A 19,427-nucleotide genomic window follows, 5' to 3' on the forward strand; every position below is an offset into this window, starting at 1 on the left:
CTAAAATGCGCCCCGTGCGACACCATTAAACGCATAGTTTTGATTTGGCAACGACAAATTAAGTATGAGCACTTCCAGTTACACCCATCATCTGAGCGTGAACTCCACTTTGCACCGACAGAGGACATCGAAATTGTCCTTGTAAAAGATACTACGTCCAACCGACCACGGAAAAAGACAGGACCATGGACATTGCACGAGTGAAAAGGTCCCGCGCGGAGCCCCTGATGCCATTATTGAATTAACACAAATATGTTGCATCGTTCCAATGTTCGACATGAAGCTTTGCGTTGCACCGAAGCCATCTGGCACGGAAAGCGTCGACGTCGCCTCCCCGCCGACCGCATGAGCGACACGCGTCTCTTACCACTGCGGTCGAATGGGCATTTTACGCCGACTGGTGGCGTACGCACCACCGTAAAACGAGCGACCCTACGGCCTTCCTTTTCTCACCGCCGCAGGAGATGTGCACTCAGAAGCGGGCCAGGAGAAGAGGAGGGAGCTGGGGATTGTTTCGAGGATGCCCCATAGCGCTTCCCAAGTGAGCCCCACCAAACGCACTTACGTTTGTGTGACGGAATGCAACGATGTTTCGGACTTCTCCAAGTTTTGTGTCTTCAGTCGCCTTCAAAGCCAACCCCATCCTATTCCACGCTCGGTGAAAGACCGCGTAAATCACACATATTCACGGGGACACCCAACGACTTTGCGGCAGTCATCCAAATCGCACCTACGAAAGGCTCACATGTACACGTCACAGGGCAACCTTCCAGTCGATCCCCCCCCCCCCCCCCCTCCTCCGAAAGGTACACTTCCGGTCGACCCGCACCCCCGAAAGGTACACTTCAAGGCCGCGTAGTCCCGAATAACATGCATCTCCTCATACGAAGCAGCCTCCAAGATCAATGCTAAACAGCAAGAGCTGGTGACGCGAGTATGAATGTCTACTGACCTCCGCCAACGAGGCCAGTATCACCAGGACACCAATGGAGGCACGGCTTCCCGTCACCAGAGCCCCACTCGGGGATGGTCCGCTGTCCGAGAGCACCAATGGAGGGAGTGTTCTGTCACCAGGGCACAAGAGAGGTATTGTCCCAGACCACCCCTAGAGTGACAAACTCTCGCCAGAGCGCCCACAGTAGAGGAACAAGTCACCAGGGCACCACTGGGACGGTCTATTGCCCCACGGCACCACCGGAGGGACAATCCACAATCACCCGGCCACCACTGACGAGACGGTTCACTGTCACCAGAGCGCCGCTGGAGGAATGGTCTCCTGTTGCCATCACACACTGGCGGCCCACCCCACGTCCACCAGGGCGCCAACGGAAATACGGTCCGCTATCACATCACTGCGGCAACGCTGTACTGTCCCCAGGTACCGCCGGACGGGTGACCCACTGTTTCGGTACTGATCAGGATTGACGAGCCCCCATCGTGGCCTATGGTGGAACGAAAAAAGCTCTTGTAAAGTAGCATGCTGTGTTCATCCGATGCGCTTCGAACCTCTCCCCGCACACCGGGCTATCGTTCGCGGTACATCCACGCCGTCAGTGCAGGCATGGCGTGACAGCATTAGCTGCCTCGCAGGTGGGCTGATATTGATCGGACGTATATCGCTGAGGTTGTGAACGGGCGCTCCACTTCGCCACCCGCTCAGATCGTTCCCCGCGCACCACGCGCCGCTGGCCTGACCGCAGTGTTACGCTCCCCGTCCTTACGCCATCCACCGACTGCGTCACCGCGTCATCTGTGCCGGTTGGCGAAAAACGGAGAGCAAATGTGCGAAAGCGCGTCAACTAAGGTGGCAGGTCACCTGTTCTTAAGACTTACTAAAAATATGCGTCTGTGCAAAACCGCTGAGAAACGTCGGACTTTCCGAAAAAATAGGTAATAATATGCAAGACTTGTGCGAAACTTTACGCTCCTTCCCATCGGTCGGTGGGAATGAGTCAGGACAATGTGTCCCCACGCGGTGTGTGTCGACAAGCAGATCCCATTCGTCTACCGATGCGGCAGCCACGTGTGAGCGTAATGGACGCTGGTTTCAGCCGAACACATGCGTGACACACACACGCCGCCTCGACCTGGGCATCGCGGCTCATTGGAGCCGCCCAGTCTGACAGACTGGAAACCAACGCCCTTCCTCCTTCCCTCCCCTTCCCGCTCCCGCTCCCGCTCCCGCTCCCGCTCCCGCTCCCGTTCCCGTTCCTGTTCCCGTTCCCGTTCCAGCTCCAGCTCCAGCTCCAGCTCCAGCTCCAGCTCCAGCTCCCGCTCCAGCTGCAGTTCCATCTCCAGCTCCCGATCCCGCTCCCGCCCCTGCTCCCAACCCGACGACACGACGCAGCCGCCGTTACAGAGCTGCACTCCCGCTCCGCATGTACACAACCCCCTAGCCAAGCAGCTGGCTTTCGGACAGCGGTGGGGCTGCCAGCACCCAACAATTTTCCAAACTTCTGAGTTAAAATAGAAACAGACGCGCGTACACATGCAAAATACGACATACTTTTGCCGCGACTCACGGCGAGGAGAAGACAGACTAGACCATCTCGTGTGCCGTCCCACGACAGTGCCTTTTCCGGCTTCTGAGTCTTTAACGCACCCCTCTAGTCAAAACGGCAGTGGTGGAATTGAACTTTGATCGGCCAAATCCTGGTACTGATAGCGAGGCGACTCGGGTGGAGGGACTGAACAGACCTGAAGGGCGGCCCCCTCCCGTCTGAGTGGCAGCACGTGGGCTTATATCATACCGCTCCGGACACCGAGACCAATGCAGCATTCATAACAGCGAGTTATCTCAGCGATATAAAAATAGCGTCCTCTCGCTGTTGGCAATATAACAACGAGCGCTCCTCGGCCGCGGCTGCCCGCCAAAAGCGTTCGACAGCATACCAAAGCAAACGATTACCCCACGTGCGGCCGGCGTACCGACCGACTGAAGGCCTGGCAGCCGTCCTCCCCGGCCGGCCTGGCGGAAGACGGCGATGCTGGGCCCTGTGCGCCGCGCCGACCGCGCGGGATCCCGGGCGCGCGCCTGGCCCGCGAGGCCCGGCGCGGCTGCCGGCGGGCCTCCAGCGCCGGGCGCACTCTCTCCGGCGGAGGCGGACACCGCCGTTTGGCACACGGGCCCGAGGACCTTCCAGCTGCGTCGCCGCGGCCTTCGGTCGTCTCTAGTTAGTCCCCTCGAAGGCGTGGTGGGTCTCGTGACCTGCGACGGAGGGCGGATCAAAGTCGGGTGAGCGGCGATGGCCGAGGAAAGGGCAACGGGGCGGAAGCGCGCAGGATAACAACCGCTCGCACAGGGCAGGATGTATTAAGCACAGCAACCAAAAGATCGGAGGCGTATCGCGGGACAAAAAAAAAGACACTATACTGTGCCTCTTTTTCGTGAAATATATAATATTGACACTGAAAATGACGTATGTGTGACATGCTCAGAGTGAGTTATGCAGGTCATCATGAAGAAGTAAAGATCGCTGTTCCCGTTGCAACGTGGGTCCGCCGTCATTTTAAGAAGTGCAGAAGCGAGCATTGCTTACGCTTGTAGAATATGGCCGTGAACTTGACGCGGGGCACGAGCAGCCTCACTTTCTCGATGACCTTGGCCTCCTCCTGTCGCGCGGCATTGGTGTTCCAGATTTGAATGAGGTCGTCCCGGTCGCGCACCTGCCAGCAGCACGGCCCAAGCCACTGAAAGGCGCTGCGCAACGGTGGGATCTGGGCTGCGGAACGGTGGGATCTAGGCTGCGGAACAGCGGGACTTGGGGATGTCAAACAGTGGGATCTGGCGCTGCAGAACAGTGGGATCTGGCGGGGGGAGGGGGGGGGGGGGCAGAGTGGGACACCGATGGTACCTGGGAGCGGTAGAAAAGCATGCGTGCGTACGCCGAGTGTGGGGAGAAGCAGTGGCAGAGAAATGTCCATAATATACAGACAACAAAATGCGAGGACTCAGCGCCCTTCCAGCTAAACGCAGATGACGTGACATTATTTAAATTTCCGAGCAGGTCGAAAAGGAATTCGGTCAGCCACCGATGATGCGGAACAACCATGTGACTGTGACACTGGAACACGTGTGCCCCAGCACTCAGCGAAGTGAGAACAGATTGCGCATCAGCTCATTTGACCACATTCCGGTGCCCTGTTGATGCATGGGCATTAATTACTGATCAGAGCCAGGCCCCGGTACCGACAATTTGCCACAACGCAGTCGTCAGAAGAAAAAAACAGCTTACGGATCACAAAGAACAGTTAGGCAAATACCATGGGTTGGTCAGATAGTCATTGTTCAGATCATCGTCCTCGTCTGGTGTGCTAGTATCTGCACAAGGTTCCGGTTAGCTAATTCTCCGGCCGTGGGTAAGTGCTATTGAGTGCTGGGAAGGGCTGAAGAGTGCCTGGGTTTCAGTCGTGTTTACGCTACAGGCCCATTTTCCGTGGAATTACTGGGGTTCGAACCGAGATCTTCCGATTATGCGTACGAGGTTCCTCTTCCGATTGTGAATATAATATTTTATCACTGGGCTTACTGAGAAGAGTGGAGCTTGGTAGTAAAGCGCTGGGCTAGTAAGCAAAAGACCCTGCTTCGAATCCCAGCAATTTCACGGGGAAAGTTTAGGATGTGACGCATGCCTAGCTGAAAGCCAAACACCGCGCCATCCTTCTCTGGGCCCAAAAACACCTGACAAGGACAGGAGAATTAACTGGCCCAAACGTTACGCGGATACTAACACAGCAGACGAGAACATTACGCCGTCTGTAACAATACCTCGCTTCAAACGTTTGGTAGCTCTGGTAATTGGCTGTACGGCTTCATGCTTTCATAAGAGCATGCAGCAGCCAGTCAAGTAAATGAATTATCTCAAAGCATGGCAGAGAGTCGACTAAAATATCGTTACTGTTATAGTGTACAACACGCAATACCCGGCCAAAATATACAAAGAACATCACAAACACGTACACTCAACACCGAGCCGGAACCCACCGAAATAGAAACTCCACAAATGTCGTCGTCTTCGGCCACGAAATCATCGAACTGCTCCCCGATGCAGGCTAGGAGAAGTTCTTTCCACACCTCCGACTGCAACATCAATTCAGTCACACTCAAGCTGCAACGCCCCATACACGCAAAACAACGCGGCTGCAGGCCACACCTGAGCACGACGGATGGCCTGTAGAGTTCACAGAGATGCGGCAAACGACACGGACTGGCGGCCAGAGAGCCCTGCAGACCAGCTAATCAGCTGCGCAGTGGTGTGACGGCGGCGCGGCTCGGCCCGCGCTCCGCCCCACAGTGTGGTGTGGCTACGGCTCAGCTGGGGCCAGGCAACTCGTAATGTACAGAATGGCATGGACACGTGTTCGGGAGGGGCGTCACATCGCCGATCTGTGTAACAAATGGGGCGAAAAGCCAGTGACAAGGTGAGATATGATAGCGTTATCACACTGGACAGTCCGAGAACAACAAACGCTTCCGAACTAGCTAATTTTGTTTCAGGCATGCAAAGAAACCTGGACCTCAAAGTCATCACCACAACACTAGCCTCGTCACCTTCTCAGCTTTTGGTGTCACTGGAGCTTAATGACGCACTCAGCTATTGGGGCTTTATAACATCGCCTACCCCCCCCCCCCCCCCCCCACTCTGGTAGGAAGGCCGGGCACCGCGGGGAATCGATTCCCATGCCTTGGGTTTCCCAGGCGCGGCCTAACCACTAGATTATTGGACTACCACTAGATTACCACTAGATTAGCCACTCCAACTACCTTATTGGACTGGCCTTGTTTTCAACGAGCCACAAGTATCTCCACGCCCCGTCAGCCGCTGCCCTCTCACGCCACAGCGGGCCCGCTCGCGAGGTCCGCGTACCCGCCCGCTCGGCCCACTCCTCACCGAGTCCTCCTTGCGGCACTTGACCTTCCAGGTGCCGCCGCGCGAGTTGCGCGGCTCCTCCCAGAGGGGCTTGCGGTCGTCGCGCATCATGTGGTAAGTGTAGCGCGTGTTGAGCTCCTGCACGTCCGGGATGTTCTTGTAGACGGCCCAGAAGCTCTCCACCGTCGTCATGGTGTACACCTTCTTCAGCGAGGCCTGGTACTCGGCGGCGCTGACGCCGCGCTCCGTCCTGGCGGCGAGCAACGCGGCCCGCTCAGCTGCTGCACGGGTGCAAGGCACGCGTGCTCTACGTGACTGCTGGCTGACGTCTGGCAAATTGCCAGACTAGTTTAAATTGAAAGGTAGGTTCAAGGCATTAATTATGAAATAATTTTTAATATGACTAATGATACAACAAATAAACAGCATTCGATGTGTCAGATAATACAGGTACAAGGAAAATGCATGAAACAATTGTATGAAATAAAGGACTGATCGCTTAATGATTACTGCCACTTTAAAGACATCACTCATAGTTAGCATAATTGTTCAGATTACCATCCTTATCTGGCATGCATGTACAGATACTTCTGCAAAACTCACTTATCACTTATCACTTACTCATCACTTATCACAAACTCACTTATCACTTATCACTCACTTATCCAACCACATGGTCCATGGTGTATTAAGTCTGTGGCCCTCAGCATCCTGCTCCTTCAGTTCTGCCGCCTCGGCAGCACTCGTGATGTTGGGGGAGCCAATAATGGCAGCAGCATCCTCCTCTTCTTTCAGCCTCCCAGGAATATCCATCGAGCCTGCAGCAAACCAAGAATGCTGAAAGACAATCCACCACTTCCATCTGATGACCCTCGCTGATGCTTCATGGCACCTGAGTCTCACCCAAAAGTTCCCTAAAACACAATGGTGCATCTTTTAGGCAGAAAACACATTTTTGGAGGGAAAGACAGGATCCCACCAAAGCAGCAGTATGCAATGTGCCTATCTCATACATAAAAATTACAAAATGCAATACACCTTATACTGCATGCTTTGTCTTGCATATGTACAATATATAGGGCATGCTTTGTAGAATGATGCACCTCTTGTTTCTATCAGGAGCATGCCGTGGAAACAGAGTTCAAATGAGGTGGACTGCACATCTAGTCATTCTGCACTGGCAGGTGAAGTGTTTAAACAGCTGGGACACCTGTCTTATAGCAAAGCAAGTGTCTGGGGCAGTAGGTGGAATTTGTTCAGATGATGAGCTATACTTATCTCATCTGGCTGCAGAAAACAAACATACTATGTCTGTCCAACACCACCCAGAAAAGTAAATGTAGTTGGCATCAACATTGTGCCTTCTTATGGTGATATTCTCAGTCTCAGTTCCCAGTCTGGTGGAATTCATTTCAGCCAGGCTTTTCTTGATGTCTCTTAATGTTTTCAACTTATTCATGCAATGAAGTTTCAATTTACCAATGGTGGGGGTACCTGCCAGTACATTCCTGCACCTACAGAAGGGCCTGTGGTTAAAACAAACATTGCACCCATCTTAATACTGTCTCCTTTAGTTGTTAGCAGTAACATCAACAAGCTTTGCTACATCATGCCCTTTGAGGCAGTCACTATCCTATGGGTGGCTTGCTCTGCTCACACACACTGCCACTGCCTTCACACAGTCCATGTGCATTCCTGCTCACATGCCTGCCCCTTTCCCTTGCATGCTCCATCCTCGGCCTCAGGTGTGACAACCTGTTACCTCAAGGTGTTCTCTGCCTTCATCTCCAAGCATGCCGTTTCAGCTCTCTGTGCTGCTTATCTCCTAAGGCTAACAGGCACAGCTAGTCCTGAGTTACCTTGCCTGGGTTTTGGCTGCCCCACTTCACCACTAGGAGTGCTTGGTTCCTTCTTATAGAGGCCCCTGATATTATTTCCTTCAATTCCACTCACACCCATACACCAATATGTTCCACAGTATTAAGCCTTGACCCACCCCTACACCTGGTCTTCAAAACTTGTTTCTAGATGCTGCTGATTTTTTAGGGATATCATTGCTCTGTTTAATAGTATTAAATACAAAAATTGCTAATAGAAATCACTAAATTCTTGTGATCTAGAGCTACATTCACCTAAACACTGGGGCCTTTTGTCTTGGCTTGGAATGTCCTTTTGTCTTGACCTGAGTCACCCTCCTTTATGTTTTTTGTGTATCTGAGGGCCACCCCTTACATAGACCTGGAGCATAAATCCCCCTATGTTGTTATAGGTATCCTGTTGTCTATTGAGTTGTTACATCTTGTGCATGTTGTGAGTGGCTGCTTTTCCATAACCTGAAACCTTTAACCTCTGCTTGGGCTTAGGATGCACCTCATCATGCATCTGGGGTGCCTCCCTATCTATGCCTATTGCCATTTATATATCTATTTTAAGAAATGGACTTCTGCATACACCTAGGCTAGACCTCTGTCTGTGTCTATGGTTACCCTCTACCTGGATACAGAGGTACCCAGAGATTGAAGCCCGGGATTCCTGGATGTGGGCTTGAGGGCCCCATCTGTTTGGTATTTCATCATCCCTGATTTGGGGCACTTCTCTGCATGCATTTGTAGGCACCTTTCTTCCTTGATTCAGATGCACCTCTTTGCTAAGAGATGGAAGACCACCTGTACTTGGGCATGGGATACCATCTGCCAAAATGCTTGGAAATGATCCTTCACCTTGGGTTGATGCACCTCATCTAAGACACTGTGGTACTGCCTTAGCAAGGCTGAAGCTGCCACTTCTCTGGTGGTCTGGGGACCTCCTATAACTATGCCTAGGACCATCTGCATATATCAATAACCACAAATATAGGATACAGATTTATGTTGGATTGGTGGACTGGTAGACTGGTCCTGGATGAGTTTTGGATATGCTCTATCTTGGTTTATGGCATCAATCTGTTCAGTCCTAATATCAGCCATTCATCTGGGACTGGGAGTGCTGTATACTTAGGTTTTGTGATGCCACTGGTTTGACATCTTGCAACAGGGACATCTTTTTGGGTAAGGACCAAAGTTCCAATAACAAGGTAGCCTGCATCTCAGGGGTCCCTTTGATGCCCTGATACATTTTATTCCTGCACATCTTACTATCCTGGCTTGTGTCACTTAAAGCAGAACAGCAATTTGGAGCACATTATCCAGGGTTGTGTCACTTAGAGCAGAGCAGCAATTTTGAGTGCAATGAACATAGGGATGTCCCAAAAAGTGGATAGACTGGATCAATACTTTTGGAAAATATTCCAATGCATTGGCACACTGCTTACACTTTTCTTCAGGGAAATAATGGAACACCACTCGCTTCCACATCAACGTGGTCCTTTCACTTTCAGAGCCAAATCGAACAACGCGCAGTCAGGGAATCTGGATGCTATGATTAGCTGTTGGGTTCAACGCTCAAAAAAATTACCAGTACTCTGTGGCTTATTTACCTATCCGGAAGTAGCTGCTTTACGGGCAAGCAATCAAACCTCGGAGACCGGAAGGAGGACGCACTCGAAATTTACCGTCGCCTCCCCAGAACAGGCGTACTCCAAGGTCTCCGAATCGAAGGATATCCGCCGACGACAAGGTCGTCGACTGCCTATTTCGTCACGTAAGGTCTGGAAACGTCGCAGACCACGCCTTCCAAACTCTACTGTCAGTGCAGTTGTCGCCCGTTGCCGTCATATTGAACGAACGCTGTCTACTGAAATCCGTTTCAATGGAGAGTAGCGATATCCTCCAAATAGCACCAAAATGGGTGCCAATTCTCTTCAGTGCATGCAAATACTTCTAAAGGATTTTCTAGCTAAAATGAGGTATTCACTAGAAAATCGCTAGATTGGGAGAATCCTAGAATTTCTATCTACCGCGGTTATCGAAGAACACGTCACACACCAACAGGCGACGGACGTCAACAGAGGAAGCAGGAAACTTGTGGAGTGGGGTTCGTGTTTGAACTCGTAGAAATATCTCGGCTTGCTAAAATTAAACCTTTTCCTTCAGCCGGTTTTGTCTGGTATCATCCACGGAACAAGGTGCGTTCGGCTTTGTGAAAGGAGCATTCAATGAATTTGTCCACAGACTGAGTAAGCAAGCAGTCAGACAATTCATGAACATTCCGACGTCCTAGGCCATGAATGGAGCGCATAATTTCGTTTTCAGGCTCGAGGACCAAGCATCCCCGACTTCGAGGAGAAAGTGGGCCAAACTCATGGATACTATGTTTTTTGTGCTTATTTGGGGGTTATGCTTGATCATTCTTTAGTCCCTGGTGTCATATTTTGCAAAACTACACCCAGCAACTCAACGTGGGAGTTTTGGGCACTTATCAGGTTTTGAGATGAGAAATTGGGAGACTTATGTTAAAAATTATTGCTGATGTACATGCATTTGTTTTCTTCTCAAAATCATAAAGAGCCTGTAGCATGTCCAGCACATCTTGAGTTCACTCCAGTAAAACAGGTAACTGTTTGTTCAACCTCCAAGAAGGTGGGTGGTTAGTGCCCACAGTTAAAAATGGATTTGAATACTTTATTTGCATGCTTATAATTTGGACTTTGTAGGGTCATGGTAGACTTAAGTCAAGTACATTATACATTGTTTTTCTGCTCTTCTGTGCCATGCTGGAGTCTGGCAGGCATGGCAATTTATATCCATTTTGATCTACATCTGACACTAAAGTAGCAAACTTTGATTTAATGGAGTAGAAGGTATGGTTATTTAGATATTGAAGTATTTTGAGTTTACTGGTTAACATGGTGTGGTGGTATACATGTGTATAACCACCCGGGAGGTTTTTGTAGTTGTGTACCCACATTGTGTATCCACCATCCATTTCTGAGCATCTATAAACTAAACAGCCTTCATTTTCTATATTGTTTGTGTGCAGCTTAGATAGATACTACTCATTGAGCCTTATTGTTTGTTTGAAGACCCCACCAATGAGCACTGAACAGTCAATGTGAAATTCATGGCCCCCAGGAATCTGGGTTGCTTATATGCATATATATATATATATATATATATATATATATATATATATATATATATTTAAGCTTGCTTTTATCATAGGCATGAGCTGTATATGGGTAGAAAATGGTATAGCACTCAGAAGCACTCAGGGCTAGTGACACAAGACTTGCAGGGTGTGTAGCATGAACTGCATCCCCAACCCTGCATCACACATATGTGCATTGTCTAGTTAATTGAAGAAGTTTTTTGTCTAGAGTATGTAGTAATGCATTTGTTTACATATTTGAATGTTAGGGATCAGGATGAAGCATTGGCTTTCAAGATTCATGTGTTTGTTTTCATGGTTTGCACCCCTATTTTGTCAATTTCTGGATTCAAGAGATATAACCTTTTAAACTTGTTTTAAGTCCTACAAATCGGAATCATTGTCTCCAATTGATTCTCTCATTCTATCACTTTGTCCATCTCAATAGCTTAGTTCCTCTGCAAAATGGCACTATGCCGGAAAATGCAGCACACCGCAAGTAGAGTGTGGATATCTGTCCTTTTGCTGGAAACCTCCCTTTTTTATTTGGGACCCAAATGGAAGGCTCTCTGGACATCTCCTTGCTCCTCACCCCAGCCCAACTGCCACTCATGTTCAAATCCCCCTGCAGGACACCTTTACCAGTTCTGTCTTAAACATGGGAGGGGGGAGTAGTGGGATTTGAGTGGATGACCCCAGTTGATGAGCCAATGATCCCAGCCTGTCTGTCTCTGAACATGAACTGTATGTCCATTATCCATTTTAGGTGATTTAGATGATGATGTATCGACTTACAAAGTATTTTTGCTTTTATACTAACATGTGGAATCATTAATTATTTCTGTGTTATGGTTGTTAGTCATACTCAGTTACTGTCACTCACAAAGCAAAGTCCTCATTTTAGGAAATGTACTTGTGCTAAAAAAGGCTAACTGCTTGAAAACAGCTCATCTCTATGGTTTGCACCCCCAGATCTAGCAGCTGTACAAAATGCCAGATATTCAGAAGCTGCCATTGGAGAGTGCCCTGGAAGATACACCAGAGGTGAGTCTGCATGATATGTGCCTGTGTGTGATCACATCTGTTGGTGTTTGTTTTATGCACAGGACATTGCCACTGGGGGGGGGGGGGGGAGGGCATCAGATTCATAAATTACTGACATTCCTGTTATAGATCACATGATTGATATATTAGTGGCACAGCACTCCCATTTTGTGCTGTTGAAATCCTTATCAAAGTGGGGAGCCAATCTCATAACATGCGAGGCAAACCGCCGCGCTCCAATTCCATTGAGACTGGTCTGTGTGCAGCCAAATGCATGCTTTTGCATCACACACTGCAACTCCATGCCTTGGCCACTCCATTTCCATTGGCTGTTGTGTATATAGCTCGGCTTGTGTGACTCAATCGGAGAGCAGGCGGCACTGAACCGGGTCCCCACGGGAACCAAACATGTCACCAGATGCTGTGACAAAATGCCGAAGCTAGCGCTGTTTGGGATGCCATCAGCAGAAGCATGCTATTGGCGTGCATTACAGCTTAGCATTGCATTACATAGGCGACATCAGTCTTCCTTTCCACACGGATTTTTCCGAAAGTTTTCCTCCGTGAGCTCCTTAGCGTGTTTCCGTTGTTTCTCGAGCCTGTTGCTGATGGCGGCTGATGTGGCGCTTGGATGGAAGGAAGGAAAGCTGGTGCGCCGCTTTTCATGGCCAGTAATGGCTCGGACATGAAGGCTGCTCCTGATTCCACTGGGCACGTTTCCAGTAGAAAGGCCTGACCCTGATGGCTCAGGAAGAAGACTTAGTTCGTATCTAAGGTTTGGTTCGACGCTAGGGGGCCACGCCCTTGCCCAGTGAGGCCATGTGTGGTCCAGGCCGCGTCGGACGCCGTTGGTTATTTCCCAGGCCGGATGGATGCTGTGCAGTCCTAACCTCCGGGCGCCGTCTCGCTATGATGCCGCCGGCGCTGGGCTTGGTGCTGGGCGCCACCGACTGTCTGACTCACCTCGCGCACGCGTGCGGGGCCCGTCGGTCGATACCGGTGCACGGCTGCACGGCGGGGAGGGGTGGGGCACACCTGGCTACTGCGCAGCAAGCGAGCCAGCAGCGGTTCAGGCCGGCCGTGCGGTCACATGGCATGGGGCTCAGCGGTATGGTGTCCGGTATGGCGTCTGGCGCATTGCTGCAAGATTTAGCGCGTGTTCGGAAGTAGCCTACGAATGTAGTCCTTGGCGGGCCTATGAAAGGTTATGGTGCAATGTCCACGGGCGAATTTTCCATAATAAATGATTACAGCAATCTCTGGGCTGGCCGCGAGCGCTCCGACTTGACGACGCCGCCGGGATGTCCGCTCTGGAGGTGTGACGCACCAGTAGTCCTACGTATCCAACCGTGCTAGGTAGGCCTGCGGTGCGCACTGTCAGGTCCTATGATTCTACGTGGCATGGGCGAGAGTTCACCCCAGGGTGAACGTCCAGCTACCGATGTTCACCTCCCGCGCGTCCGGCGGGAGTTGGAGTCGCTGCTGCCAGCGCGTGCGTCAGTCCACATGGTAAGGTCGGGCCGTGGACGGAAGACGTGGCCGCGGCCTATTCGGAACGGCCCCTGTCGCCGGACGAAAGAGCCTCGCGACGGTGAAGTCTCCTGTCTTGGTCGACTGTACGGCAGACCAGACCGGCCGGGTTCCGGCCATGACCCGGGCCCACCGGACCGTCTCCGTTTGCAAGGTGACTTGTTGGAAGTGAACCGCGGCATGTGCCCCTGAAGCCGATGTGCCAACACGCCCTGGCACCACACCACTGAATGTATGGCGATGGACGTTGAATAGCGCGGACCGCAAGCGCCTCGCCGGCCGCCGGCAAGTTTTGGAGTTGTGTGCGCGTGTGGCGCGCTAATGAAGCCCTCCGTTCGCAGGTAAGATGCGGCTTGGCGCGCCAGTAGCGGCCGGCAGCGCTGCCGGCAGCGATGCAGTCGCGGGCGCGGTGGACGGTGCTGGCCGCCGCCGTCGTCTGCCTGACGGGCACGCGACGCGCCCAGCCGGTCGACTCCGAGCGGCTGCGCTACAATGAGGTGTACACGGGCAGCGCCCCGCCGGCGCTGGTGGAGACGGTGGAGAGCGCGGCGCTGCAGCCGGCCGCTGGCGCCGACCGCCACCTGCTACTCGTCTCCACGCTGGATGGCCAGCTGTCGGCGCTGGACCCGGCCGACGGCGGCGCGCTGCTCTGGAGCGTGCAGGCGCAGGAGGCCGGCATGCTGAGCTCGACGCTGACGCAGAACCTGCAGCTGTCGCAGCAGGGCCAGTGGGTGCGGCTGATCCCGTCGCTGGACGGTCGGCTCTTCACGTTTGACGGCGAGCAGGTGGAGCCGCTGCCGGTCACGGCCGAGTCGCTGCTGCAGGCCTCCTACCGGTTCGCCGACGACACGGTCATCATGGGCGGCAGCCAAGTGGCCACGCTGGGCATTGACCTGCGCACCGGCCAGCTGCGCTACCGGTGCGGCCCGCACGGCTGCGCGCGCCCCGGCCCCACCCAGCCGGACGCGCAGCAGGACGTGCTGGTGCTGCGCCAGCACACGCAGACGGTGCGTGCCGTCGAGCCGCGCTCGGGTGAGGAGCGCTGGAACTTCAGCGTCAGCCGGCATGAGCTGGCGCTGTCGGCCGGCGCTCCGGCGGCGGCGGCGGCCCAGCCGGTCTCCGACAGCCTGCTGACGGCCAGCCTGGCCGACGGGCTGCTCTCGGGCGTGGAGCGCGGCCGGCGCTGGCGCCACCAGTTCGCCGGGCCGCTGGTGCACGTGTGGCGACTGGACGGCGCACGGCTGCACGAGATCGACCTCGTGGCGCCGGCGGCCGGCGGCGGCGGCGACGACCGCTCCGCCGTCCGGCCTCTGCTCTACCTGGGCGTGCACCAGAAGCAGCTGTACATCCAGCAGAGCCTGCGCGCACCGGCCGGCGGCTCGCAGCTGGCGGTATCTCCGGCGCTACGCAACCCTCCGCTCGTCAAGTGGCGGCCATACATGGTCTCGGCGAGTAGCCGCACGCCCGTCATACACGGCACCACCAGCCAACGCCTGGACGCGCTGTTGCTGGCCGACGGTGGCGCCACGGCGCTGGCCGTCCGACCCGAGGAGTATCCGTATGAGGGCGGCTACTACCTATACAGCAGCGACTGCCTGCTCGAACCGGACAGCCACGGCCCGTTCCCCAACCCGCAGCTGCCGCCCGGCGACGAAGACCGGCTAGTGGATGACGGCGTCGTGTACGTGCTGATGACATCACTGTCCTATTGGTGGCCGCAGATATTGCTGCTGAGCGCCAGCATTGCCGTGTTGCTCAACTTGCTCGTTACCGAACACTACCGGCTATATTACCAGGCGCGCGCCTACCACGCCGTGCGTACCATCCTGCGCCTGCGCACGCCGCGCTACGTCGTGCGCGAGGTGCCCGTGCCCGTGCGCGAGGAGGTGATCCGCGAGGTGGAGGTGGTGCGCGAGGTGATGCGCGATCCGCCGCCGGCGGAGCAGCCGCCGCCTCGCTCGCGCTTCCTCGAGGACTTCGAGCCGGTCCAGTGCTTGGGCCGCGGCGGATTCGGCGTCGTGTTCGAGGCCAAGAACCGGCTGGACGGCCACAACTACGCCGTGAAGCGGATCCGACTGCCGGGCCGCGAGCGCGCGCGCCGTCGCGTGCTGCGCGAGGTCGCCTGCCTGGCGAAGCTCGAGCACCGCAACATCGTGCGCTACTTCTACTGCTGGACGGAGCGCCCATCGCCGGACTGTCTGGCCGAGCAGGACCGCGTGCTGGAGTCATCCGAGTGGGTGTCGAGCCGGACGCCGCTCAACTCGCTCGAGTCGGGGTCGGCGCCGCCGTCGCCGCCCGAGCGCGAGCTGTCGGGCTCGGTGCTGACGGCTGACCCGGTTCGCGTCGGCGCTGAGCGGCGACGGCGGCGCGCGCGAGCGGGGCCGCCGCACGCTGGGCGGCGGCCTGCTACCAGCGGCGCCCAGCCGCAGCTCCGGCCGCGCCGGCCTCTCCGCCGACGACGGCATCGTGTTCAGCGAGCGCGCCGCCCGCTCGGCCAGCGCCGACAGCAGCGGCACGTTCAGCGTGCAGGACGGCGGCGAGCTGGGTCTGCCCGGCAGCGGCGATGGAACGCCGCCACACCACGCGTTGGCCGAGGACAGTTTGCTGTCGGGCTGCTCGGAGGACGGGCCGTGGCTGGAGCGCTCCGTCAGGGAGGGCGGTCTGAGGCGCGACGCCCCCGGGGACGAGGACGACAGCGTGGTGTTCGCCAACGACTCGGGCCGCCCGGTGATCGACTACACGATTCCGGACGAGGACGATGACGAGTCGTCGAGCGCGGCGGCCAGCCGCAGCGGCCCAGTGGTGGCATTCCAGACGAACCGCTCGCCGCGCGCCAATGCCTCCGACTTCTGGGAGGAGGACGAGGGCGAGGAGACGTCGGACGACGGCAGCGCCGTCTACCTCTTCATCCAGATGCAGCTATGCCAGAAGGAGTCACTCAAGGACTGGCTCAGCGCCAACTGCGGACCACGCAACACGCCGCACGTGTTCGCCATCTTCCGGCAGATCCTCAACGGCGTCGAGTACGTGCACAGCCAGCAACTGATGCACCGCGACCTCAAGCCGTCCAACATCTTCTTCTCGCTGGACGGCACGATCAAGATTGGCGACTTCGGCCTGGCGACGACGCTGGGCGGCGAGGCGGCCGGCCACACGCCGGCGCCCGCGTCCGGTGTCGGCACCCTCCACACCGACCAGGTGGGCACGCAGCTCTACATGAGCCCTGAACAGGTGCTGGGCCACCCGTACGATGACAAGGTGGACATCTACTCGCTGGGCATCATCCTGTTCGAGCTGCTGGTGCCGTTCGCCACGCAGATGGAGCGGCAGCAGACGCTGACGCTGGTGCGGCGGCTGGTGTTCCCCGAGCCGTTCCAGCAGAGCCAGCCGGACGAGCACGACCTGCTGGCGCAGATGCTGTGCCACCAGCCGGCGCGGCGGCCGTCGATCGCCGAGATCCGGCGCAGTGTGGCGCGCTGGCCGCTCCGCCTCCGTGTCGCGCGGCCGCCTGCTCCATGACGAGCTGGACTCGGCGCGCCGCCCGCCGTCTGTGGGTGAGACGGCGGCGCCCAGGCTCGGCATGCACCTTCTGGCGTTCACCGGGGTCGACTCGGACTCCTCAGAGCCGGATTCTTCCACGCTGGAATCGACTGCCCCGGACGCCGCCGCCCTGGACTCCACGGCACCGGGGTCTGACGCGTTGGACTCTCCGATGGTGGCCTGTTTAGCTCCCGCGTCTGGCGTGCCGGACGATGGCGTGGTCGCCAGTGACAAGCTGGGCTCCCCTGTGCAGGAGTCGGGCGTGGCGGTCTTGGCTTAGCCGTACCCGGGTGTGTCGTACTCTACGTGACCTGGGACTGGCGTGGAGCGCAGCCACTGCCGGGAGCTGTTCCGGCTCGGTCGAGAGATACATTCTGTGCAAGGTCGCATGGTTGTTGCCGGTGGTTTGGAGCGTAGGATGGATGAGATCCGTAGTCTGCCGATCTGCCGATGGGCAGATCTTTAGGGGCAGTGGGCTTCAAATCTGCGGATCTGCCGATGGGCCCTCGCCTTTGTGATCAATATTGGTTCGTTGGTCTCAGGGGACTGCGTACGACACCACCAATGCGTTGTGTGAGATTCGCGTATTATTGTAACATAAGTAGGGACGTCGTGTAAGTTTGGTTCGTTGTTCACAGGCAACTGTTTTTTCACACTTTTGTTAAACTCGTGAATTGTAAAATTTCCGGGCACGTTGTTGCACTCCAGGGCTACTACCGCATAAAAACCTACCTCTGTTTTGGTGTATGCCGCCCTCAGAGTACTTTGTTTCCATCCACGATTCATGCACCGTTTTGATCTATCACAGCGACCAGTAGGACAGCAAATCGTTTCTAGGACTGTCCACGTTTGTTTCATTTTATGTGTAACTTTATTCGTTTCGTCCGAGTAGATATCGCTGCGACCATTCTCACGATAAATCGTTGGGGTGGTCACTGCGTTTGTTTCAATTTTTGATCCCTAACCGTATTCAGTGTCGTCGGAGCAGCGTGACTTATCGTGGGGGCTGTTCTAGTGCGATGTTATTGTTTAGTCGACCGAGACTCGTGCCGGTGATTGGAGTGTCTTCAGATTCCTAGGGTATGCACCTGGCTCTTCGTTTGAGCGCCCATCCCCTCGTAGTGCATTGCCTTGAACCAAGGGAGACCGGACCGAACCTGAAGATGTTGGCTGTGCGACTAGGTGTAAGAGAACGAGGAGATCCACCTCAATAAAGCACAATAGGTTTTGATACGCCTTTTTATTCAGAACCACGATTGTAACCCGGACCCACGACCTGTCCGATGCCGTCTCCAAACGTGCGTACAAACCGCGGTCGGAACCCCCTGAAAAGGGCCGGCCACAGATCAGCGCACAGATAACCTGCGGTTTGCCAAGTGCGATCCTCCGGGACCGACTGTGGCCGTCGCGTCGCCTTTTGCCCGCGGCGAACTGGGCCGAGATGGCAGCTGTGCCTCCTAGACGGCATTTGAGGTCGGCGTCCGCATCTGCCGCGCGATACGCCCGCTGTTCGTGTGGGTTTCGATGAGTTCACGGTCATGTCTGGCTGCGCCCGTTATCGAGGAATAGACTCGTGGGCAGTAAGCCCGTCGGCGTAGAGAGTATCCTATTTGGTGACCCCGGTGCACTCCCCAGGGCTTTGGAACATTGACATTTGTTTTCCTACCATATACCAACGCGCATGCATCCTTGGGGTATGAACATGGTCAATACATCGGTATCGGCAGTGCACTCCTGCATTGCGGTTGGAATAGGTCAGATTTCTCGCTGGCTATAACTCGTGGGATTACAGTACACCAGACGTATTCAATTACGTGAAAAACTAGAAATCCGCGCTGAATGTGTGCGGTCGGTGACCACTTAACGAATGATCTTGTGCATGCGGGATGCACAGCGTTCCTTTTCAGAAGGGTTATCGACAAGGACGAAAGGAAAGGGAAGACAGGAAAGGCAAGAACGATGCAGCTGACATGGATTGAGTATCAGGCTATCAGACCCGCGCCAGGTCCATCGAGGGGCATTTTGTGCTCTGTGTCGCATGATGTGCGCACTTGCGTTTCGCACGCACACTTGTAGCACGATCGAAACCGCGAGCAAAACCCGATGATGGGTTACCTGCTACCGGCAAGGGCCGGGCAGGCTCACACGCCGTGCCACAGGCTAGGAAAGGGGCCGGGAAGGCTCACGCGCCGTGCGACAGGCTAGGAAAGGGGTCGGGCAGGCTCACACACCGTGCCACAGGCTAGGAAAGGGGTCGGGCAGGCTCACACGCCGTGCCGCAGGCTAGGGAAGGGGCAGGGCAGGCTCACACGCCGTGCCTCAGGCTAGGGAAGGGGCCGGGCAGGCTCACACGCCATGCCTCAGGCTAGGAAAGGGGCAGGGCAGGCTCATACGCCGTGCCACAGGCTAGGAAAGGGA

General features: G+C 55.2%; 2 protein-coding genes across 3 annotated transcripts; one reads left to right on the forward strand and one right to left on the reverse strand.

Annotated features, from left to right (window-relative positions):
* Positions 1 to 3,020: 3,020 nt before the first annotated feature.
* On the reverse strand, positions 3,021 to 9,498 carry LOC119092714 (eukaryotic translation initiation factor 4E type 3-B). 2 transcript variants are annotated; one of them, XM_037215692.1, is made up of 6 exons: positions 9,410 to 9,498; positions 6,532 to 6,688; positions 5,892 to 6,120; positions 4,985 to 5,080; positions 3,540 to 3,666; positions 3,021 to 3,208 (listed from the first exon to the last, which is right to left on the reverse strand). In XM_037215692.1, exons 2-6 carry the CDS (start codon positions 6,681 to 6,683, stop codon positions 3,171 to 3,173), a joined length of 642 nt encoding a protein of 213 aa, XP_037071587.1. In that variant the 5' UTR covers positions 6,684 to 6,688; positions 9,410 to 9,498; the 3' UTR covers positions 3,021 to 3,170. The 2 variants fall into 2 exon arrangements, with proteins under 2 accessions (XP_037071587.1, XP_037071586.1); XM_037215691.1 differs by having other exon boundaries at positions 9,346 to 9,473.
* Positions 9,499 to 9,810: 312 nt separating this feature from the next.
* On the forward strand, positions 9,811 to 17,289 carry PEK (pancreatic eIF-2alpha kinase). The gene is made up of 6 exons (XM_037215234.1): positions 9,811 to 9,933; positions 11,868 to 11,939; positions 13,811 to 14,587; positions 14,666 to 15,744; positions 15,944 to 16,948; positions 17,238 to 17,289. The coding sequence occupies exons 3-6, from the start codon at positions 13,862 to 13,864 to the stop codon at positions 17,287 to 17,289; spliced, it is 2,862 nt and encodes a 953-aa protein (XP_037071129.1). The 5' UTR covers positions 9,811 to 9,933; positions 11,868 to 11,939; positions 13,811 to 13,861.
* The last annotated feature ends 2,138 nt before the right edge of the window (positions 17,290 to 19,427 follow it).

This window comes from Pollicipes pollicipes, unplaced genomic scaffold (genome assembly GCF_011947565.3).
Source record: "Pollicipes pollicipes isolate AB1234 unplaced genomic scaffold, Ppol_2.1 Scaffold_3447;HRSCAF=4054_pilon_pilon_pilon, whole genome shotgun sequence".
Taxonomy (NCBI): domain Eukaryota; kingdom Metazoa; phylum Arthropoda; class Thecostraca; order Pollicipedomorpha; family Pollicipedidae; genus Pollicipes; species Pollicipes pollicipes.